We start from the raw sequence: 25,841 nt of genomic DNA, 5'->3' as shown, positions 1-25,841 counted from the left end.
GACTTGATAGAAACTTGAAAACGTTTTTACCCAATTGAGGTTTTAGTGACTTAAAACATTGAATATATGAGATGATAAATGTAAAGCAAGAAGAATAAAAGACACAAAGGATTTATAGTGGTTCGGCTTAAACCAAGCCTAATCCACTACCTTAGCTCCCACTAAGAATTTTAAACCAATTCACTCAAACCTCCTACTTACACAAGTAGGCCCTCTAGCTACACAAGCTAGGAAATACAACCTCCCAATTTAATGGGCCCTCTAGCTACTGCTAGGAAAAATACAACCTCCCAATTTAATGGGCCCTCTAGCTACACAAGCTAGGAAAATAGAAACGATACAAATGAAAAAGATAAGCTAAGAGTTAACACTCTTAGTTACAAGTTCTCTCACAATGAAAAAACAAGGCTTAACAATAAATTTACAATGATAGAACAGCCAAGCCTTGGAGAGAGAAATGAAACAATGAAAGCCCAAACACTATAAGCTCGAATAAAATTATTTGCAATTGCTAGATCATCTCGTTTCCGTCCATTTTCCTCCTCTTGATCATCTATGACATGTATATATAAGTGTCCCACGAAGTTGAAGAGAAATATAGCCGTTTGGAGCCGTTGGGATTTGAAAAAATAGCCGTTGGAGCTTTCTGCAAAAAGAAATAGTCGACAGAAGAAATATATAGTTGACTATTTTTACAACTAAAGCAAGAAATAGTCGACAAACAAAAAGAATAGTCGACTATTTCATAACACAAAATTTCAATAGTCGACAGACACATTCCAATAGTCGACAGATGCTGAGATATGAAGAAATTTTTGAATTTCATGAACAAAAATAGTCGACAGACCAAAAGGCATAGTCGACTATTTCTACTCGATAGTCAACAGGTGCTAAAATAGTCGATAGATGCTTAAATAGTCGACAGAACATTAAAAATAGTCGACTATTTTGAAGCATAGTCAACAGAATGATCCTGATAGTCGACTATTCTATAGAAAATCTTGAATTTTTAATACATCCTTATTCGATTCTTTAAAAACTCATTTTGATTATCTTTAAAGCAAGTTGAGATTATCAAAAGTATGATTCGAAACAAATTATTCTTAACAAATCAATCTTTCATCCATACTCAATATTTCATATCTTGCTTTAAGATTTATATACTAAAAATGCATTTTCTCATTCATATAATCCATATAGTAGAAATTGATTTTCATAAAGACATTCATCAAAACCATTTCATTACTAAGAGATATTAGATATCAAAATACTAGAAGATAGTTTTCTAAAATGAACATACTTTCAAAAACATGTTCTAGTTGGTCTTTTGCCTTAGAATTATTTTGACCAACGATTTCAAGGTTTAGATCTTAAAACTTGTTTATGCTAATCTCCAAATAATATAAAAGATCATAGATCATTTTAACAAAGCACTTTGAAATTGATTTTAGTTTCCAAACCATATGCTTTGATTGAGAGAAAATAAAAAGACATTTGAAATTTTTTATCATCAAAACTAAACACAAGAGTAAAATATCAGGGTTAATTGAAGAGCTTGTTTTAATTAATTAAGAAGTATGGGAAACATTGAATGAACAGAGCTTGTTGTTCTTTCTAAGGTCAAGTATTCAAGGAAAATTAGTGACTTTGGCATCAATGATCAGTGTTATAACCATTGGTGGATCAATCCCTTCTACCGGAAGCGTTTCTATTAATTACTTTAATTTTGTTACATTCTGATTTGTCTTATTCATTTAGAATAATATTTTATTTTTAATTGTTTAAATTTCAAAATACAAACCCTCCAATTATTTCTTCTATTTATTCTAATTTTTCAAAGGAATAAATCTAACCAATCCCTGTGGATACGACCTTGCTCATCACTATCACAATTCATATTTTTAAGAGCAAGAATTTATTATTTGTTGGATTCGACACCCATCAGAGTGACAAATAGTATTACGTTAGGGCGATCCCACCAATAATGAAGTCTTACTTTAGAATAAAACCTATTTGGGCTTTCAATTCCCGTGTACTATAATTCTTCCATCAACTATTATCCTAATCAAATAACAGTCATGGACTGATCAAACTCACTAACTTGATGACTATGTCAAAATTAGTGTGGTGAGATTGAAATGACACATCAGAACTCTTTCCAACATTAGAACACTTTCTAATCAAGTGTACCCTGGCCAAGGGTTTCTACAATCAAGACCACCACTAATCGCATAGGATGTTCACCTCACATTGGAGGTCAATGGATCCCATTAGCAATCACCTCCCTCCATATGCCATTATACAGGGATCACACTGTGCATCTCCCACTCAATAACCAGATGGTTCTTAGCAATGGTAAATCTCCAGCACTGACACATAAGATAACTGTGTTGCCTCCGGTCAAAGGATTAGTAACACAATCGAAACCTATGATAGATCATAGATCCTCTCAGTCATGTGATCTATCACGTGCATCATATTCAGTAAGTGTTCCACTAACACACTTACCCACATGTATACTATATCCATCTCATGGATTATGGCATACGACTCACCATCCTTTATCATTAGCATCTCATACTAATCAAATGTAGTATCCCATGTGCCAATCCGTACTCAACCAATCATAGTCCCCTTCTGAGAAGTCTAAGGACTAGGAATTATCATTAAGATATCCTTATTACAAAGGCCAATTGTCACATATTTTTAACACTTAAGAATAAGACATTTAACAGAAAATCTAGGGATTCATTCATATATAATAATTGGAGAGCTATGAATGAAGGTATGATCTCAAAATATGAAAACACATTTTTTATATATTGCAAGAATTACATCATTAGTTCCATAATAATAAATGTCAGATGCCATCTAAATCTAGCATTAGCACACCAACACTAACAAATATGACCTTATTGTTAGTGTTAGTGCCCTAATGCTAGATTTAGATGGTATCTAGCAATTGTAATTAAGGGACTAATGATGTAATTCTTGTAAATATAATAAAATATATTTTTATATTTTAAGGTCGTATCTTCATTCATAACTCTATAATCAATTCATATGAATGAGCCCATAGATTTCCTGATGAATGTCCTATTGTTAAGTGTTAAGAATATGTGACAAAGACTTTTAAATTAAGAATTTCTTAATAGTATTTCCAATCCTTAGATTTCTCAGAAATGGGATATGATTAATCAATTACGAATTGACACATGGGTTACTACCTTTGATTAGTATAAAATACTAATGATAAAGGATGGTGAATTGCATGCCATTATCCATGAGATAGATATAGTAGACATGTGGGAAAATGTTAGTTGAACATCTACCGAATGTGACGCACATGATAGATCACATGGCTAAGAGGATCTATGATCTATCATAGGCTTTAATTGTGTTACTAGTCCTTAGATCGAAGGCAACACAATTGTCTTGCATGTTGGTGCTAGGGATTTACTGTTGCTAAGAACCATATGGTTATCGAGTGGGAAATGCACAGTGTGGTCCCTGTATAGTGGTATATGGAGGCAAGTGATTGCTAATGGGATCCATCAACCTCCAACGTGAGGTGAACATCCTATGCAATTAGTGGTGGTCTTGATTGTAGAAACTCTTAGTCAAGGTACACTTGATTGGAAAGTGTTCCAATGCCGAAAAGAGTTCCGATGTGTCATTTCAATCTCACCACATTGATTTTGGCATAGTCATCGAGTTAGTGAGTTTGATCAGTGCATGACTCTCACTTAATCGGGATGATAATTGATGGAAGTATTATAGTACACGAGAATTGGAAGCTCAAATAGGTTCTTTTTGAAGTAAGATTTCATTACTAGTAGGATTGCACTGACATAATGCTAGTTGTTACTCAGGGTCTTTTGGGGTACATTAAGGAGATAGAGAGATTCTTGTTGTAGACTAAAATGTTTGGTCAGCGTCAAAGGGGTTTGATGTTTCTTGATTGCTTCTTAGTAGTGAACCTAGAAGGTCACAAGCATATCTAGGTGTGGTGGTTAACTAAACGATTAAAGCTGAAATCATCATTAAGAGTTAATGATGTCACCATTAAGAGTTAATGGATTGGGTTCTAAAGGTTTAATTAATAGAAGCAACTGTCAAGAGTTGACATGCATGCCATTAAGAGGGCCTTAGTTTCATCATGAGATAATGAAAGGGTCATTAAGAGTTAATGGTAGGCCTAAATGTAATTTTTGGAAACTTGGAGAAAAAGGCTAAAAACGGTTGATAGGCCTTGGAGGCTGTCGATAAATCAAAGGCCAGAGCCGGTCGACAGGCTGAAAACTGGTCAACAGTCTCGTGCCAAATGGTCAACAGCTTCTTAGAACTGTTGATCATTTCTATCATAGAGGATCGTAATTGGGCACGATCTTTTATCATTTCCTCAACCAAATCCTACGATCCATGGCTGGGAATGATGGAGGAAGGATGAGATGCATTTAGAGTCGTTATGCCTTGTCTCTCCCTTGTCCCCCCTCTCTTTCCTCGTTATTTGTCCTATTATGGGACGATTAGGGTTTTTGGGTCGACATATATAAGGGAATGAAAAAGAAAACGAGAAGATCTTTTGGTGGCTTTTGTTTGTGTAATTCTCTCTCGGCCTTAGCTCATTTTCTTTCTCATTTTTGAGCCCTTGAACCCCCTCTCCATTACTCCTTCTTCTTTCACTGCTATTGTAGCAATTCCAACATAATAGTAAGACTATTATTGTTTTGGAATCCCTATTCTATTGAACCCAATTTATGTTTAATCACCAACATAAAGCCTGGCTAGCACATAGGCATTCTTGCTGGTCTCATCCACCATTAGGAGTGTGGACCTTGTGTTTTGGGGGGTTGGATTAGTCACATGATGTGCTATTAGGGAGTTGTGTGGAGAGCAAATAGTGCTACCTAGGAGGATATCCAACCTCTGCTTTAAATCCAGACTAACAGTGAGGTACATTTTTGATCCCTCTATGATTTGGTTTGCATATGGTCATTAGAAACCAAGTCTGATTCTTGATTTCTTCAACTGTGCTTGTATATGTTTTCGAAAAAAGTTTTTGAAAACTGGCAAAACCCTTGCATGATACACCAAATATTGGCATTCCTCTTCACTTATATATATATATATATATGAACAAGATTTTATCATTAATGTCATGAACATACATCACATATAGTGTAAATTTAGCATTTAAGGCACTAACGCTAACAGTATACTTAATGAAGTATAAGTCTAAAACTTTTGAAATGTTCAAAGTGTTTTAAGGCTAAAGTAGAAAACAAGATAGGAAAGAATATTAAGATTTTTCAATTAGATCGAGGTGATGAATACTTGAGTACTGAGTTTAATGACTACCTCAGGGCTAGTGGTATAATATCCTAGCTAACTCCTCCCACTACACCACAACTTATATAGTTTCACAAGAGAATGTGAATAAGGAATACAAGAGAAGGTATAAAATGAAAGATTATAGACACTTCTCTTAGGTTTACAAAGAGATAGGAGAATAGAAAAATATAAGCTTAATCTCTTTTCTCTTTTGATGGATGTAAAATAGTGAAACACTCTTGAAGGCTTAAGATTCTCGAGATTTCTATTTGTTTTTCAAGTTTACAGCTTCTTCTGTTTGTTCTTCTTTAGACTTTTAGCTCCTTATATAGTGTTCTATTCTTTAATGCTTCTATTAAATTGCCTTGAACAAGGGAGTGTTCTTTGTGTCTTAATTGCTAATTTTTGTCTCTACATCTCAAAAATTAGTTAGAACATCAAATTTTATGTACAATTTATCTGAAAAGTTTCCATCAGCATTTAATGTTCTATAACAATTATAAATTTCAAAATTTATGAAACATTACTCGATTACAAATTGTCAATTAATTGACAAAGTTGTATTTTTACTCAAGTATAGAAGTTTTGTACTCGACTATTTTTCTGACTTACTCGATTACAAATTGTTTTCATTTGATTAAAATTTTGAGGCAAAAAATTGTAAAGATTACTCTATTGAGAAAAGCCTTATTTAGTCGAGTATAATTAAAGTATCACTCGATTACAATGTTAAGTACTCAATTACATCAAAGTACATGATACTTAGCATATTTCTGGAAGATATATACTCAGTTACAAAAGATGTTTACTCAAGTACACTTTGGTCATTACTAAATTATAAATTTTAAGTACTCGATTAATTTTGCTTAGTTAGAAACTTGCATTGTCTACTCGAGTACAAATCATATTTAGACAAGTATAACTAAACTTTACTCGAATACACCATAGCTTGTAATCGATTATCTTGTAAACAACTTTAGCTTACTTGATTGCAAATAAGATTTACTCAATTAAGATGATATGACATATTTGATTTGACTTTAAGGCTTATTTAAAGAGATCATTACTCGAGAATATAATGTTTTTATTCAAATAAAAGATTCAATTAAGAAAGATACTCAATTACACAGAACTTTATACTCAATTACAAGAACAAACTTTCTAACTTAATATGATTAACCGATACATTACTTAGTAACATGGATTTGTACTTGATTAAAAAGATTATTTATTCAATTTAATTATAGGCATTGCTCGATTATTTCTACTAACATATGCTATACTATTTTTTATCATCATCATTAACAAATATTATCATATTTCCTCATCAATTCAAAACTTAAGAAATTACTTAGCAAAGAGAAATTGAAAAAGATACAAGAAAGGAGAAAATCTCTATTTTGTTCGTTCGTGTAAGCAAGCTCAAGAAGCTCTCTCACTCGAACAGTCTTTTGCCACTGTTTATCTTCTTCTTGCTCTATCTTGCTATTTGCTTCCTTCTCTTCTTGCTCATTTTTTCCTTCCATTTGATCCTATGATCATTAGATGATCGAAGTCTAAGGTTGAAAAATCGAGATTTTAAGTAGGATCAAAGAATGGTCCATAAAATCGAATTGTAAACTCAAATCGTAAAATTGTAAGATTTTAAAGACAATTAAAAATACCCTTTAATATATGTAAATATATGTTTATAATAACTTAATTTTATGAAAAATAATTATTATTTCTTAATAACATGATTATTATAATTTACAACCGTATTCTTTATGAATAAAATACATGTATGTAGCTATTTCAAAATAATTTAATCTACTGATTTCAAAAATATTAAATAATATGAAATTTCTAAATATTAACACCATCATTTGTCATCATTCATCCATAATAAAAATTTTAAATATTAATTTATATATAATATAAATTTCAAAGTTTACTGACTTTGCGAGTGTACCACCGATTTTACTGAGTATATAGTATTAAATCATTAGTCAACTCCGATTCTATGAAAATTCGAGTTTATAAGCGAGTTGACTTGTTTAAAACTACATGACTCATAAACTTGTAAACTCATTTGAGTTGACTCGCGAGTTTGACAATAATAGAGTCCATTGTTAAGAACCGAGAGCCAGCTTGGTGTCACATTTGGCTTGGTTTTAACTAGCACACGGAACCAATAAAGAGTTTTAGTGGCTTGGTTAGCCAAGGAGTAGGTATGGGAATTGATTAAAAGTTGTTTGTGAAATTGTTCATGGGAGTTTTATGGGAGTTCGAAGAGTTCGGGTTTAGAGGCGCATATAAAAGCAATTAGCTATCTTCTTCGTCCATAAGGTATTTGTTACCATTTATGGCCTTTTCATTTTGGATGTATATATGCATATGGCTGCATATCACATTTATGAAAAAATGGGTGTGAATGAAAAGAGAAAATAAATGGAGAAGGTAATGTGGCAAGAAAGAGGAAGGGAGTTTCACATGGAAGAAAAGATGAGGCATCAGATGGCCATTTCAAGCTCAATCTCAACCAAATATCAATATGTTGTTCTCCAATTTTAGTTCTACTGTATATATGAATAGTGTTGATCATTGTATTCCACTTCTGTTGGCTAGTTTGCCAATGCCAATTTGGTCAGATCTACCCACTTTATTTCTTGGCTAATTTGGTGTAGAAATCCACCTTAGGTGAAGAAATTCTTCTTTAGATAATATTGGTGATCTCTAGCTTGATCTAGAAGGACAGTTGTGTAATCCCATTATTTATTGGCTTGGCCTGTGGTTTTTTCCTTCATATCTAAGGGTTCTCCAAGTAAAATTTAGTATGTCATGTGCATGGGAATTTCTCTTGGTTGGTTATATTTGTTGATTGTCTATTTAATTTGCGTTTAAAAAAAAAAAGAAAGTGTTGTCTCTATTTGTGTGGCATAATAGCCTAGTCATATGTTCCCAACAGTTTTGGTGGAAGAGATGATGACGAATAACTAGTAAGAAGGCAAGGAAGTGTTGGAAGTGAGTGTGTGTGCGTGTGGCTTTCCTTCCAAGCTTTGTTTTCCTTTCTCTAGAAGCTTGGTGACTTTCCTTCCAAGTTTTGCTCTTCTTCCTCTAGAAACTTGGTGACTTTCCTACCAAGTTCTTCTTTGCTTGGTCTCCAAGTTCTAGCTTTACTTGATCTCCAAGTTCAAGCTTTGCTTGGCAGTTCATGAAGCCTATATATATTTTCCTATGCTTCTTTGAGATTTTAAGAAGAAACTTGATTTTCTTTGAGTTTTAAGACTTGTTTTCTTCTTTGAGTTTTGGAAGAGCTTGTTTTTCTCGAGTTTTTCATCACTGAGAGCGAGCCTGTCCTAAGTTCTGCTAGATCTGGTTGTTTGTGGCTGCCGTTCACCGGAGAGGTCGTTTCATCCTGCTGAGACAGTCGCCATAGTTTGCTTGCTAGCGGTGCAGGGCGCTAACTGTCTTCAGGACAACGCAAAGCACGACTCGACTTACTTATGTTCCTGTTTCCTTGTCGTCGCTGCTGCGAGCATTGCTGTTCAACCGTCTTCCCTTCTTTGTTGTTCAGTCTAGTAACATTTGCTATTGTTCGCCTATTGTTGTTATTTATAAGTTCGAGTTGTTGCTATTTAGAAGTTTTTATTATTGTCTATATCCATATTCAGCTGTTGTGGTTTGAAGTTAAATATTGTAATTTACGTTTCTTGTACTGTAGCGGGTTAGAGTTATTTTTTTGTATCAAGCAAGTTATTTTTGTATAACATACACATTTATACTCTCTGTATCCCTAACAAGATGGACACATGTATCCCTGACAAGATGGACACAGAGAATGAAAGCAACAGTGAATAGAGGAATAGATAAAAGGCATGTAAGAAGGGCAGAGGAGTCATCGACAATACTGATAAGGTTGATTTCTTCAGCAATGTTAAGGGGGAGACGCCTGGGGGAGACAAGGAAATGAGCATTGTTGGCAAACTGAAGTTAACATGGTAAGAGCGGAAGATGAACGCAAGGAAGGAAGCGAGACATTGATTCTGATCGTTGCCAACATTGAGTTGTATCTTCAAGCAAGAGTGAGACTCCAAGGGATTTGGCTTAATTTTCGTTTTACCTGTTAATTGGTTATATTCATTTTCTTAATCCTTGGGTTGCCAGCCCACCAGGGATCTTCTTCCTGGAAAGCCTCTGGTTAGTTGTCTTTTGGTTCATTTTCTTACTTTGCAGAAGAGACAAAAATTGAAAAAAAAAAAAAAATGGAGTACAATTATCAAAATTTAATATATTTCTTTTTCAAAATAATTTATTTATTTAAAGGAAGAATAATGCATACTAAAACGACTTATCATAACGGGCTTTCGCTAGATTCTGTTGTAATATAGGTTGCTTTAGTAGTTTTGCTGAAGGCTTTCGTGAACTGCAGCTCGGGGCAGCTGTTGTGATGTTTTTAGTAATGTTTACATAAAAAAATAATTTAAAAAAAGTATCATTGGCCTGTTAAATAAAGACACACGTGTCGTTATTGTATGAGATATTTTTTTATTTTTATAAAAGGAAAAGTAGAATATTAACATATTTTAATTAATGTGTAGTTAAAATCAAATTCAACACTCACTCCACTTACGAACTTAGAGGCTCGATAGATTTAACCATCATAAAAAGTATTTTCCAGTCAACATTACACTTCTGTCTCAACTACTAATAACAACATTGAATTATCTCCATTTACCCCTTTAATTGACGACAATGACAGCATACCATACAACACCTAAAAGTATACATTTGCAGCACACAGATGACCAAGAGATCAATTTCATACATACAAAGAATAACCAAATATTTAATAAATTTGGTAGCTTAGTCCCATGCATGTGTCGCAAATGTATGGTAGAGAAAAATATGATCAAATAGGCAGAATAATGCTCTTTGATTTATTTTAGGGAAGCTACGTGCGTAAAAACAACAATGATGAGAATGATCACTGGATATATTACACAAACAAACCAATCCAGCACGCAACCAATGATCCCTAGAGATATTATACACAAGGAAACTTACACATCACACAACTAAATTAAGAAACACTTAGATAAGAAGGTGATGCAACTATTTAGTTTAGGCACATACGAATCCAGTAGGAACATTCTTGGAGCAAACGTTAAGAAGCAAGCTCAGCGAGAGCGGAATGTCGAGCTCGATGCCCAAAACATTTGCTTTTATGGCAGTGCAAAGGCAGATGGCAGCTTCCAGATCGACGAGGCCTTCCATGAGGCTGCAGCATGGAGTTTTCGGGGGAGCGCCAATGGATACATTGAGCAATCCACCAAGCAAGTCGCCGCACACGCCTAGTTTCAGGGCATTGCTGGGGCAGCTAGCCTTGGCTGCAGGGCTGGGACATGGCTTTGGCTTCGGCTTCGGTTTTGGGATAGAAGGGCAGGTTTCACATGCAGATACAGAAGTGAAGACATGAAGGATGATCAAGAGACATAGAGAGAGTGATGCATTGCCCTTGGAACCCATCTCTCCAACCGCTTGTTTTGGTTTTGGTTTTGTTCTAAAGTAAACAAAGAACCTAAGCTGGGCGCACTGGTTGTGGGAGAATTAGGGTCTTTCCGGCGATGGTGAGAGATGAAGAGAAAAGTTGCTTTTATAGAGGTGCAAGAAGGCTAGGGTTACTTCTTTTGATTGATTTACGCAGAGAATAACATGGAAAACATAATAATTTACAAATAGACATTTACGCGGAAACTTTACACACAATGATATGAATTACTAGGAATTATATTTTAAGGGTATTTTTTAAATAAAAGGTGTAATGATATAAAAAAATAATGAAATGACGGAGCTCATTAATAGTCACACATTGAGAAAAGCACTTGCTAAAATACTTCATATATATATATATATAATGAGCCCAAAAAAAAAAAAAAAAAAACTTCATATATAGTTCTAAAATGTTACTGTTATAATATTTTTCCTAGATAAAATACTACTATTTCATTCCTTCACTGACATTTTCGCTTTCATTAATAGGATCATACAAAGTGATAGAAGAGTGTTGTAAATTGAAAACATCCCCCTGCTTCAACAACACAGATGCAGCCAAGCTTAGATATGACGATGAAGCAGACTTGGCCGAACTCATGGTTGCTTGTGAGGGGCACCAACCAAATTTCTCAGTATTATATATATACTTGCAATACAAGGATCTGTGAATCATTGTATCTTTTGCCATGCACTGTTGCACGTACCTTATGTCTTTTTGCCATAATGACCTGTGAATCATCATGTCTTCAATGATATAATTGAATTAAGCATCGTTCCTGCTATGGTGGCATTTTGGTTTCTCATGTGTGAATAGCTGAATATTTCAAGATTGGAATTCGTCATAACCACACCTCTACGTATAGAAACGCAATCATGCTCTAACTCTTCCCTTTTAGCCCATCTATTTGTCAAATTGCTTTGCCAAGAAGCTCTTTATCAATTCACAATTCTATCTTGGAGTAAACTTAAGAAATATTCTTCTTTTAAAAAAAAAAAAAAATTGCAATAACAATGTCTATCATTTACTTTAATCGAAGACAATAGTCCTCACATTTTAAAAAAGAATAATGTTATTTGTACATATAGGGTTTTTACATAGGGGTTTACAAATATTTAAATGACTATTTTACCCATTCCTCTCTTCTCACAAAGACCATTTTACCCCTTCTTCTCCTTTCTCCTCTCTTTCCAATTCCCCCTCTCACAGCCTTCCTCTCGCCGCTCGCAGCTGCCTCGCCCTCGCAGCTCACGTCGACACTACATCTTTGCCTGACCGACCACCGCTACCCTCTACATCCTCGCCTGGCTGACCGCCGCCCCACCTCACCCTCACCCTCACCCTCGTTGACCATCGCATCCCGCTGCATCCTCGATTAGTTTGGATGGTCTCTAGTGAAGGATGGCATCTTTGCTGGTGAGTTCTGTCCAATCTCTCTATCTCCCTCTTTTCATTTAGATCTGATTTATTAATAATATATCGCGATAAATTGCTCCAATCTATATCCCAAATATCGCTAATTTCTTGCAATATATCACTCCTTTAAACCAATATATAAAAGTAATTCTATATAAATAGCACACTACAAGATTATGTACAAATAGCACACTACAAGAAAAATACTATTTAGCGACAAAAAAAATTCGTCACTAATTAGCGACGGGCCAGCGACGGATTTTTCGTCGCAAAAATTTAGCGACAGATTAGTGACGAAAAAGGCTGTCGCAAATTTAGTTACTGAAAGACCCATCACTAAATATTTTTTATATTTAGGAACGACAAAAATCATTCTCTAAAAATAAAGAAAAAAAAATTAATACACAAATGTTTTAGCGATGGATGAGTTCTGTCGCTAAAATTAAAAATTTAAAAATTAAATTATAATTTTTAGAGACGGAAGAGATTTGTTGCTAAAACACATTAAAATTAAAATTTAATTTAAATTTTTTAGTAACGAATTAATTCCATCACTAAAAGATTTGAAAAAAATTTAAATTAATATTAAAATATTTTAGCGACAAAAAATTCCATTGCTAAAAATAAATAAAAATTTTAAATTAAAAAAATAAATTAATATAAAAATCTCTTAGTGATAAAATAAAAAATTTAAAAATTAAATTATAAATTTTAGCGCTATAATACAAATAATTTTTAATAAGAAAACTTTAACTAAATTTAAAATTTTTCAGCAACGGAACAGTTTCATCACTAAAATGGAAGAATATTTGAATTAAAATTAAAATCTTTTAATGATGGAATAAAATTAAATTTATTCAAACAGCAATGGACATGAGTTTAATAGTAGAGTAGGAAGTGCCCATTAGTGGGTACATATTTTTAATTGTAATATCATACTCAAAATTATATATTTAATTAGCTAACTAATTTTTTTACTATGCTACACTCCAATTAATTGTATAATTGAGATGAATAATTTTTTATAATATTTTTAATTTTTTTAGTAAAAAATATAAAACCAAGACTACAAAGTCTTTCTTACTACTATATTCTATCTATATTGTTTTACTCATTTGAACAATAATAAAAAAATTTATTCTTTAATCAATGAAAAGAGCTTGAATATAGTAGTAAGAAAGACCGTTGAGCTGATGTTAGACCGAGCTGATGAGAGGCCGAGCTGCCAAGCTGATGAGAGGCCGAGCTGCCAAGCTGATGGAGGGCCGAGCTTGTTATCTGTTGATTTATTCTTCGTGATTTATATTGATTTATATTATTGTTATATCGTATCTTTCTTAGTTATTTTCTTTTTTATTAGATTTGTTTCTATTTAAGGTTGTTGTAATCTAGTCCTATAAAGTAGTAATCTAATCTCTAAAATCTAGAAGAATTCTTTAGAATCCATTGTGTATATATTTGTGGCATTCCCAAGGGAATAAACATAGAGTATTATTCTCCCAAAAAGAGGATTTTTGCACTTAGAGCATAATTCTTTTCTCCCTTCTCTTTGTTAACCCTAGCCTTTATCCGCCGCCTCACTAATCCATCCCTTCTATAGTTGCCGGACCTGATTAACTTGCATCATGGCCGGTAAAAATAGTCAGTCATCTGAGATTAGTCCTTTCCAAACCACCAATTCTGTAAACACATATAACAATAGTCCATTTACTATCACTGATCACAAATTGAATAGCCAAAATTACATTCAATGGTCACAATCGATGATGAGTTTATATGTGGAAAAGGAAAAGATGATTATCTAATCGGAGCTACCAACAAATCGAAGAAGGAGGAATAATAGCACCAGATTTGGAAGGCCGAGAACAACATGGTGATGTCTTGGCTGATTAATTCAATGAACAATGAGATAAGTGAGAATTTCTTGTTATATGACACAACACGAGAAATTTGAGAGGCTGCTAAGGAAGCCTACTCCCATATTGAGAATACCTCCTAGTTGTTTGAGATAGAGAGTATCCTTGATGATCTCAGGCAAGGCGAGTCTCATGTCATTCAATACTTCAATTCCTTGAATAAGTTTTGGCTTCAACTGGATAAATGTGACACTATTCAATGAAAGTGCACTGAAGATTTAGTATAATATAAGAAAATAGTGGAGAAGAAACAATTGTATAAGTTCCTGGTTGGTTTAAATAAAAATTTAGATGGCGTGAGAGGTAGGATTCTTGGCACAAAACCTCTACCAAGTATCAAAGAGGCATTTGCTGAGGTTCGTAGGGAAGAAAATAGGCTGAAACTGATGTTAAAGCCTTCAAATCCAAGCCTGGAACATTTTGCCCTATTTGCCCATTGAGGCAACCTAACAAACACTACCAAAAATTGATTTTTAGCGACGGTTTTTTTGCGATGATTTTTAAAACTGCTAAAAAAATGGAATTTTGTGGCGGTCTGTAAATTGTCGCAAAATAAGATTTTAGCGATGGTTTTCAAAAAATCGTCGCTAAATTTAGAAAATAATTAAATAATTTAAAAATAAATTGAATTTAGTGGCGGTTTTTGAGAAACCGCCGCTAAATTAAAAAATAATTAAATAATTCAAAATTAAAATTAAAATACATTTGCGGCAGTTCTTCAAAACTGCCACAAAATTGACTAAAAATTGAATTTAGCGGCGGTTTTTACGAAACCATCGCTAAATTAAAAAAATTATTAAATAATTTAAAATTAAAATTAAATTAACATTTGCGGCGGTTTTTGAAAACCATCGCAAAATTCATTAAAAATTAAATTTAGCAGTGGTTTTGATAAACCACCACTAAATTAAAAAAATAATTAAATAATTTAAAATTAAAATTAAATTAACATTTGCGACGATTTTTGAAAACCGTCGCTAAATTCAAAAATAATTAAATAATTTAAATTAAAATTAAATTAACACTTGCGGCGATTTTGAAAAACCACCGCAAAATTCATTAAAAATTTGAATTTTAGTTAAGAAAATAATTAAAAATGAAATTAATAAAAAGAAATTTAAAATTTAATTTAAATTAAATTAATTACAAAATTAATTAAAAATTTTAATTTATAAAAATTAAAAATTAAAATAAATTTAACAAAATTTTAATAATTTTAAAAAATATAGAAAATCTTTTTTTATTTTTTAATCAATTAATTTTTTTAATTTAATTCAATTAATTTATTTTTAATTTGTTCCTTTACTCTTTTAAAAAATAATAAATTAATTAATATTTTTTAATTTATATTAAAAAATATAAAATATAATTCTGGAAAGTAGTGGTTGTTTTGGTATATAATTTATATATGCAGTTGTATAACATGGGGGCTTTGCAGATCAAACGGTTTTGTGCGTACACACGCATAAGGAAGGTCGTGGATTTGAAACTAGGGAAGGGGAGGCTAGAAATCCTCGCCACGTGGCGACCACGTGTCTGGGAGGGCGTGGGCGGGTCCAAGTGGCTAGGCGCGGGCGGGGGAAGGCAGGCCACATGGGAGAAATTAAATTTTTAATTTTGTTTTAATTTTAGCGGCGATTTTTAGAACCGCCGCTAAAATTAAAAATTTTAATTTTTTTTTAATTTTTGCGGCGATTCCAAAATCGCCACTATATATTTTAAAAACTGCAGCTAAATCACTAATTTTGCGACAGTTCAAAAACCGTCACAAAAAAGATGATTTGCGGCGATTATTCCAGCGGTTGGTCAAAACCGCCACTAAATGCTCCGCGGCGGTTAATGTAAAAAAAATCGCAGCTAAATGGCAATTTTTTTATACTGAAATATCAAACAAAGGAAGGGTCATCCTTTATGTGACCATTGTCACCAAACTAGTCACACAGAGGATACATGCTGGGATATCCATGGCAAGCCTTCGGATTGGAAACCAACACGTGAAAGGCGGAGTAGAGGTAACCTAACAGCCACCGAAGACACTACTACTACCTTAAATCTGAGCTTATTAAGCAAAGAACAAATGGAGTGGCTGCAAAATACTTTTGGTAAAACGCAGCTTCAAGCCTCTACAGTAACAGTAGGTTCTATAGCTCACAAAGGTAACCCTCTACATGTTTTTACCGCTAAAAGTAAGTTATCTACTCTATGGATTGTTGACTCAGGAGCTTCTGACCACATGACTAGAAATAGTGCGTTGTTAACCAATTTTCAGCTATGTGATAAGGATTGAAAGGTAAGGATTGTTGATGGCTCATTATCAAAGGTGGCAGGTATTGGGTCAGTTGTGTTGTCCACCAGTTTAACTCTACATGCTGTACTTTTTGTGCCTAACCTAGACTGCAACCTCTTATCTATCAGGAAACTCACTATTGATATAGATTGTGTTGCAAAATTCTCAAAAGATGTGTGTGAATTTTAGGATCAGACTTCAAGGAAGATGATTGGCAGTGCTGAGGCATGTTCGGGGCTCTACGTTCTTAAAAGGACTTATTCAAAAACTAAAGTAAATTCTCGCAATTGCTACTTTGTTCCACCTGTTTGTTTCTCTACTTTTCAATCAAATAAGAGTGCAATTATGTTGTGGCACTATAGATTAGGACATCCAAACGTTTCTTACCTTTAGAAATTGTTCCCCTCTTTTTTCAAGAATTCATATTTACACATGTTTCAATGTGAAATTTGTCAATATTCTAAATATGTTCGGACTAATTATCCTAGTCAAATTTACACTACATCCTATTCGTTTTCTTTGATCCATAGTGATGTGTGGGGGCCTTCTAGAGTCAAAAATGTTACCAGAGCTCGGTGGTTTATTTCTTTTATTGGTAACCATACTTGTCTTACTTGGGTCTTTCTCATGAAAGAAAAGCCTGAAGCTAGCCACTTTTTTCAAACCTTCCATTCCATGGTGCAAAGGCAATTTAATGCTAAAAATCAAGTTCTAAGAATAGATAATGCCAAAGAATACTTCAATACCATTCTAGGAACTTACCTATCACAACAAGGCATCATTCATCAAAGTTATTGTGTAAATACACCTCAACAAAATAGGGTTGCAGAACGCAAGAATCAACACCTATTGGAAGTGGTCAGATCCTTATTATTCTCTATCCATGTTCCTAAATATTTTTGGGGTGAGGCTATTCTTATAGCCACCTATCTTATAAATAGAATGCCCTCACGAATCCTCAAACATCACACTCCATGTCAGCTTCTCTTTGATTCTTTTCCCCACACCTGAGTTTTTTTCTCAACTTCCTCTCAAGATTTTTGGTTGCACCTCTTTTGTTCACATTCACCCTCAATTTCGAAGGAAACTTGACCCAAAGTCCATCAAATGTATATTTCTTGGCTACTCTCCCCACCAAAGAGGTTACAAATGTTACTCTCCAAATCTTAAGAGATTCTTCACCTCAATGGATGTAACCTTTTTTGAAGACCAACCCTATTATCCCAAATATGATATTTAGGGGGAGAATACATCAAACAATCCTCGAGAATATTAGTTTTGGAAATACCAACAACCGCCTGAAATTCAGCCACCTGCAAACCCTACAAATTTGTCTTCTCCTCCCAACCTACAATCTAAGGAGTCAGAAGAAGATCAGTTTTCTTCCAGTTCACCTCCTATTGGTTATAATCCTTCTTATCCTCATGAGCTTCAAGTTTATTCTAGAAAAAAAAGTCCAAACAAAAAGAAAGTGGGGAACCGACATGTCCTAGAACTGATCAAGAATCTAATTTGAACCTGGATCCGAAATTGTTGCAGAAGAAGAATACCATGACTGTAGGTGAGAATTCTAAAATTTCAACTATAGATGAAGATTTTCATTGGCCTATAGCATTAAGAAATGGAGTAGGATCATGCACTCAATATGCCATTAACAATTACATTTCTTACAAAGGTCTCTCACCTAATTTCAGAACATTCATATCAAATATCAGTAAGGTGCAGATTTCTAGAACTATCATGGATGCCTTTCAACATCCTAAGTAGAAGGAGGTTGTTCTCGAGAAAATGAAGGCCTTGAAAAAGAATGGGACTTGGGAGATTACAGAATTACCCTCTAGAAAACATCTTGTGGGTTGCAAATGGGTATTTACAGTCAAATACAAAGAAGATAGAAGAATTGACAGATTTAAGGCTCGCCTAGTTGCAAAAGGGTTCACTCAATCTTATGGTATAGATTACCAAGAAAAACTTTTGCTCCGGTGGCTAAATTGAATACTATTAGAGTCTTGTTATCCCTAGCTGTAAACTCTTGGCCACTTTACCAATTAGATGTGAAGAATGCTTTTCCAAATGGAGACCTCGAAGAAGAAGTATATATGGAAATTCCTCACGGATTTGAAACTAACCTCACAAGAAACAAGGTATGCAAACTAAAGAGATCTCTTTATGGGCTCAAATAGTCTCCTAGAGCCTAATTCGAGAAATTTACAAAGGCAGTCAGGAAGTATAAAAATAGCCAATGTCAGGGAGACCATACCTTATTCATCAAGCATTATTTTGAAGGTAAAATATCCATTCTTATTGTGTATGTTGATGATATAATTGTTACGGGAGATAATATTTCTGAAATCAAGGATCTTAAAAAAGTTTTGGCGAGAGAATTTCAAATCAAAGATCTAGGAAGCCTTAGATACTTCCTAGGCATGGAAGTAGCAAGGTCAAAAGAAGAAATTTTAGTTTCTCAACGAAAATATACTCTAGATCTTCTTACTGAAACAGGTATGACGGGATATAAACCAGCTAATACACCAATGGAAACGACTTCAAAACTGGATGTTGGCAAAGAAAGTGCTCCAGTGGATAAAAGGAGATATCAAAGAATGGTAGAAAAACTTATATACTTGTCACATACTAGACTAGATATAGGTCTTCCCGTAAGTGTGGTAAGCCAATTCATGAATGATCCTAGAGAAAGACACTTAGAGGTTGTATATCGAATTTTGAGATATCTAAAGTTGACTCCAAGCAAAGGGCTAATGTTCAGAAAAATAGATGTAAGACCCTATTTCAGCATAAGGCTGCCACATCATTTAAGTGAGATTTAAATACCGAAAATTGGTATAATAGTGAAAATAAGTCGTCGAATCAATCAAAGGGAGTATCCCGAGACTTAGATATCAAAGGAAAAGGATATAGTATCAACTCGTATCTCGAGACATGATTTTTAGCATCGAACTAAATTAGATCGGGAACAGTTTTTGGCACAGCTAAAATGCAGCTACGAGTTAGGCTGAAAAATTGAATAATTGCAAGGGGCTTCCGAGAAGTCAACGGAACCCCGAGGAGGGTCATATTTGGTACATAGAACAACCTTTCAATGGTGTTTGGAAGAAACAAAAGGATTTAAAGCCAAAACAAAAATTCGGGCCAAAGTGTAATTTCTTAAAAATTGTCGAATCTACCGGAGGGAGGTCAAAAGGATGATTTTTTAGAATCTTAAAAAGAGGAAATAAGGATTTTGTAACATGAAGGTCTTAATGGTAATGATAGAAAGTTCAGGGATTGATGAGAATGGGCAAAGTGTAAAAAGTCAAAAGTTGAAAGGGCGAATGTGCAATAAGTTGAAAAATGGAACCAGCCATGGCTGACCAGTAGCTCGCACGACCACCAATCAAGGCTTCCAACCATTGGGATCTCGAGATCTCGGGTCGAGAAAGCTCAAAGACCAAGTCTTCGGCGTCGGCGTGCAACGAGGTGGACGAAAAATTGAAAAATCTGACCGAGTGTTTGGTTGGTAATGTTGTGGCCTGTAAATTCAATTTTAAGGCATTTGTTGCTGCTTTTGGGTCACCCAAGGGATGGGTGAGGCGTTTAAGGTATTGAGTCGAACACCCATAGCCGTCTTGAGGTCCAATTTGGCCTATAAATAGAGCTAGGGCTTAACCAAAATTTTGGTATGTTTGAGCTTCAAATCGAGGGTTCAATTGAACAAATTGGAGGTCCAAAGCATAGGGCTTTTCTTGCCCATGTCCTAAGGAAGGTTTCTGAAGAATCTGAGGCATTTTCGTGTTAGTTTGAGGGGTATTCGGGGCTAGCCGGAGTAGGGAGGTGGTAGTGTCGGCCAAGTCTTTGGCCGGCTGTTTGAAGGCCTTCCGGAGCTCCTTTCGTGCATCAAGAGGTGGTATCGGGATCGACTGGAGGAGGGAATCATCAACATGTGGTCTGAGGAGGATTCCGGCGCTGGCAGAGAAGACGATGCGCGTGCAGTGCACACGCGGCTTCACACACGCACTCCACGCACCAGCGCGTGAAGGCGCGTGAGTGATTAGGTATTTTTGGAATTTGTTTTGTTATTTTTAGAAAAATAAATTAGAATTTATGGTGGAGGAAAATTTTGAAAAATACTAGACAAATTAGTCATTTTGTAATTTTCAAGGAAAATAAGGCTTATGAAAAATAGGAGAAAATATGGAAAATTTTCTAGAAAATTCTAGAAGGCTGGGAACATTGATTTATGAATTATTGTGATGAAAAATTGAGGAAAAACCTTGAGTAGATATTTATTGGAAATTTTCTAGGAGAAATAGATAGAAAATAGGAAGAAAATTAAGGAAAATAGATATTTATATGCTTTTGAACGAAAATGATGTCTAGGGACTGTTGAGGCTCGAGGTTGAGCATTAGTTCGATTACTCAAGGATTGGTGCAAAAATCAAGGTTAGGTGCGCTAATCGAGGCATTTTGAAATTTGTGAAAGATGAGTGTTCTAACTTGAAAACATGGTTTTGTGTGAGTTCTTATCCGAAAATTTGGTTTTGATTCTCCTAAACCTGATTAATTACTTGTAAAGGTTTTGTTGCATGTGAACGGTTTTAACTTGTGATGGTTGTTTTCTTATGGCGGTTCGTCCCTAAATGTTTTATGCATGTGCATTGAATTTTGTGCTATAAATTATGTATATGAAATGACGTTTAAATGATGCATAGTTGATGATATTGGCATTGGCATATTTGTGTGATATGGGATGTGTGTTGTCAACCTGTGTGAGGTACTTGAGTGATAACACTAAGGAAGCGTGCCAAGGGAAAATACCCACTGGGACGAGAACTTCACCCTACGGGACCAGGTGGCGGGGTTGCGAGTGGACACCACCCCGAACCAGCTCAAAGTGGCGGGGCTGCGAGTAGACACCACCCCAGGACCATTGAGTGGTAGTATTGTTCCCGAGATGGACGTGGATTCCCAGGGATAGTGTTGATCATCTTGTGGCCAGGGTTGTGTTGGAATCCGGATGCTATTGAGTGTAAGCGTAAGTCCTAGACATGATGTGGGGGTGATACCTAGGTTCATGTGCTAAGGTTGTCCCTCTTAAGCAGGATTACGTTGTGCCAATGTGTCGATGTGGATGTGTTTCCTTTACAGAGATTGCATTTTCCCCGATTAGGGTTAAGTGCTATGTGAGATTCTCTTAGGCTGGGAGATGTCAGGATATGTCGATGTTATTCATGTTTATATATATTCATGAAAATGTTTTTGAACTCTCACTTAAATGATTTATCATCTAATTTGGACTATGTCCCAAGAATATTCAAACGTTCCAGGTGAAGGTAGCAACGCTAAAGGAAAAAGGGTTCTCGAGATGTAGCCGTTGGCTTTGTTTGTAATCGTTAACATATATTTAGTCTATGCTCGAGGTATTAGTAGTTGTTGTGAGAGATAAGACTTAATGTATTTTGTTTTGAAATGCCTTGTCGAACAATTTCTACGTTATGAATAAAGTGAATTCAATTATGTAATTTCGAGGTTTCGATTCTGCTTCGACTGATGTGATGATGTTGTTAGTCTTAGCTTATTCTTAAGTTAATATGCTGAGATAGTGGATCGGGATTGTCGGGATTTTGATTTATGTTGAATGATGTTGAGTATATGTTGAGGAAAAAATTATGTCCCCAAAATTCTGAGAGAGTAATGCTTGCTTCAGGAAAGTGGGGCGTTACAGTTGGTATCAGAGTGAATTGTTTATTGAAAGTCTTAGGTGGCTCTGATAGAGTCGATATTAGATCTTAACCTTGTTTGGAGATTTGGAGAGTAGCAATTTGGAGATTTAGGTAGCTCTATTGCGGTTTGTGAAATCAGAGTGAATTGAATAAAAATCCGTACTTGAAGATTTGGGGATTGTTGGACGAAGTTTTATGGATTATTGATAACCTAGAGATGGGTGACTTAGGACAAATGTTGGAGATTTACGTAGCTGGTACTAGAGCGAATGTTTATTTGGAGACTTAGAAAAAGCTTAACTTGTAGACTCGGGGGTATTATTGGGAATTGAGAATGATCAAGGCATGGATAGTTAGATCAATGTGACGTAATCTAGCTGTCAAGTTAGGTTTGTGAATATGTGACACGAATCATTGAAGTTCGAGTGCTAGAATGGTTTGGTGTGGATTGAGGATTCTAGGGAATGAGAAACCTAGAATGGTTCGGTTAGTGTTATTGAGAATAAGGTTTAAGGATTTTGAAAATCGATCTTGATGATAGGGATCTTGAAGTGGATATTATGAGGATTGATGTAGGTTGCCTCGAGGGAATGACTCATGGAACGAGTCAAGTATGTATCGACTTAGAAAATGATATAGCCAAGGTATAGTCTTGAACCTCGTATAGATTTTGAGTTGAAAATTTGTCAGTTCACGATTTGGGTGCATGGGTAGGTTACCCCTAAGGCAGTTGTGTGACCCAAAACCCGTTAATGAGATTGAGGTTACCTCTAAGTAAGTTTGGCAGTGGCTAAGAAAGTGTTTTCTTTCTTTTTTTTCAGATGGTGAAAACTTGGAGAATCACGGACCTCAACGAACCATATGAGTGGCAGTAGTAGCAGTCACCGTAGTCGCTCCACGAGAAGACGTCGTAGTTGCTCCATGAGGAGACACTATAATCGTTCTAAGAATCACGCCACAAGCTATGGGCGGCAAGAAGAGTAGTCAGGTCCTAGCGAGAATAGGCTTGATCGAGTGGAAAAGATTATAGAGAATCTGCTAACCTGTGTAGCGAGAAATGAGCCGCCGAGGCACACCTCCCGTATGTTGGATCAGTATCGTTGGCAAAGACCCCCAGTGTTTCGAGGAAGGGCAGGAGATGACCATAGTATGGCGGAGTACTGGATGGAGCAAACCGAGAAGTTGCTCCAACATTTGCAATGCGTTGACGAGGAGAATGTCAACTGCGCTACTTTTTGTTTGTTTAGTATAAATATATAATTTATATTGTATTTTTGATTTATTATTTTTTTGTTTAGTACATTATTTATATATGAATTAATTCTTGTATTTGAATAAGATCTCAATTCTAGCGACGGTTTTATTAGATATATCTTACAACTAGAATATCTCTTTTTTCGATCCAGTTCTTTCACCACTGTGAACCCCATATAGATGCAAGCATGTTATATTTTTTAGTTATTGAGAGTGTAACATCTCCTATCGAGCGATAGGAAGAACTGGAACAACTTACCCTGATGGACCTATGCAAACTTCCTTGGAGTCACCCATTCTTAAACTTTTTCAGCTCAACCACGCTTAACCCGGGAGTTCTTTACCTACATTTAACCCAAAAAGTATCCAGATGGTGTTTTTTTTTCCTTACTTATCCTCGATATATACTACTCTTTTCTAGGCTCTTAGGGTATTACATTCTCCCTCCTTTGAGCACATGACATCCTCGTCATGTGACCTTACAACTGGTCCTATATCTTCTCACATTTGGAGGCTACCATCCTAGAAGTAGCTCCTTGTACAGGCCCTCGAGTCCTAGCGCCACTCCTAGCCCTTATCGGACCCCTTTCACCAAGGGTCGACTTTGATACCAATGTAGCATTCCACATTGAGCGATAGAAATGATTGGAACAACTTACCTTGATGGGCCTACGCGAACTTGCCAGGCAGTCACCCATCTTTGAGCTTTCCTATCTTAAGCACACTTAACCCGGGAGATCTTTCTTTTTTGGAATATACAAGAGCAAAACAATCAATCTATTGATATTGGAAGACTTAAAGAGTCTTTCAATATATCATTGATAGTGAAATATTGATTGCTTGTTGAACCCTATGAATTGCATGAAAGTATGATACTCCAAATTCGGGATTTTATTTATTATATATATATATTATTTTATATTTATTATTGAGTATAAAATATATTTTTCTCTCTCTATATATATATTATTTATATTTATGATGTTTTTTTTAAAAATATTTGAAATATTTTTTGAAATTTTTTTAAACCCTTTCCCATTTAGAGATGAGAAGATGCCCGTCGCTGGGCATCTTCTCTTTGCTAAACCTTCCCCTCCCATTTAGTGATAGCAACGGGCATCTTCTTGTTGCTAAATCCTTCCCTTGCGCGCCCCCTTCCCTCCCTTTCCTGTTTAGTAACAGGAAGATGCCCATCGCTAAACCCCCAACCCTTGCGCGCACGCGGTTGCCCTTCTTTGAATTTCCCTGATCCCTCTATATAAATCCCCTCCCCTCCCCCCTCTACACTCTATGTCTCTCCTCTATTCCCCCTTTCCTCGCCCCCTCTACACTCCCCATCTTCACTTTTAATGTTTTGTTTATTTTATTTTTTTTGTTGTAGAGTCTCAAGATAAGAGCATCACCAAAATTTATAAGTTATTTTCTTTTTTTTTTTATGCATTATATTTTTAGTATTTTGTTATTTTAACTTTTAATTGCATCTTTGAAGGTTTTTAGATGAAAAATATCCATGTTATTCATATTTATTGCATGTATATTATTATTTATTTTACATTTATATAATTGCATAGTATGTATATATATTATTTTGTATAGTGTATATATTATTGATGATTTAAACAAGATAAAAAAATGAGAAATAAAAAATTATTATGTCAATTTTTTTAATGAAATATTAATTATAGAAAAAATAAAATGAATATACAATTTATTTGTAAAAATTGTTTTTAAGTAGTTATTTATTAAATATATTATAATAATTTTAAATAAAAAGCTTAATATTTATATTTTAATTTGTTCTCATTTGTATTTTAAAATAAGAAGTACAAATATAATGTTATAAATATTATTGTCGAGTTAGTTATTTAGTAAATATAATTTTAAAATTAAAAATATAAATATAATGTTATAAATATTATTAGTGAGTTAGTTATTTTAATTAATTAATTAAAATAAATTATTAATTATTAAAAATGTATTTATATATTTATATTAAATAAATATAAAAATTTACGTTCAAATTTTAATTTATATAATTTTTATTTTTTTATATATTTTATATATTTTATTATTATTATTTTATTACGTATAAAATTTTATTTTTTTTAATCAGCGACGGGATTATACTCGTCAGTATTCCGTTAGTAAAAATATCCGTCGCTAAATTTCAGCGATGCTCTTTTCAGGTACGGATAGGTGCCCATCACTAAATCCGTCGCTAAAAGATTTAGCTAGGGATTTTGATGTTTTAGTGACGGAATTTTTTGTCTCTAAAACATTGATTTTTTATAGTGGCACAATCCTTTTAAAAATAGCAATTATCTTCTATGCAGTTTAAAAATCAAGTCAAATCACCAAAGTATCCCTCACTCCTTATCTTC

General features: G+C 34.5%; 1 protein-coding gene across 1 annotated transcript; it reads right to left on the bottom strand.

Moving 5' to 3' along the window:
- Positions 1 to 10,288: 10,288 nt before the first annotated feature.
- LOC127813270 (14 kDa proline-rich protein DC2.15-like) lies at positions 10,289 to 10,956 on the bottom strand. Its single transcript, XM_052354162.1, has one exon. The coding sequence runs from the start codon at positions 10,840 to 10,842 to the stop codon at positions 10,438 to 10,440; it is 405 nt and encodes a 134-aa protein (XP_052210122.1). The 5' UTR covers positions 10,843 to 10,956; the 3' UTR covers positions 10,289 to 10,437.
- Positions 10,957 to 25,841: the final 14,885 nt, after the last annotated feature.

This window comes from Diospyros lotus, chromosome 11, assembly GCF_014633365.1.
Source record: "Diospyros lotus cultivar Yz01 chromosome 11, ASM1463336v1, whole genome shotgun sequence".
Classification (NCBI taxonomy): Eukaryota; Viridiplantae; Streptophyta; class Magnoliopsida; order Ericales; family Ebenaceae; genus Diospyros; species Diospyros lotus.
The sequence above is the reverse complement of the archived record's forward strand: the minus strand, read 5'-3'. Positions and strand labels throughout refer to the sequence as shown.

Bases quoted from the DNA above. Each gene is read 5' to 3' on its own strand.
- LOC127813270 (XM_052354162.1), bottom strand. From the start codon at position 10,842: ATGGGTTCCAAGGGCAATGCATCACTCTCTCTATGTCTCTTGATCATC.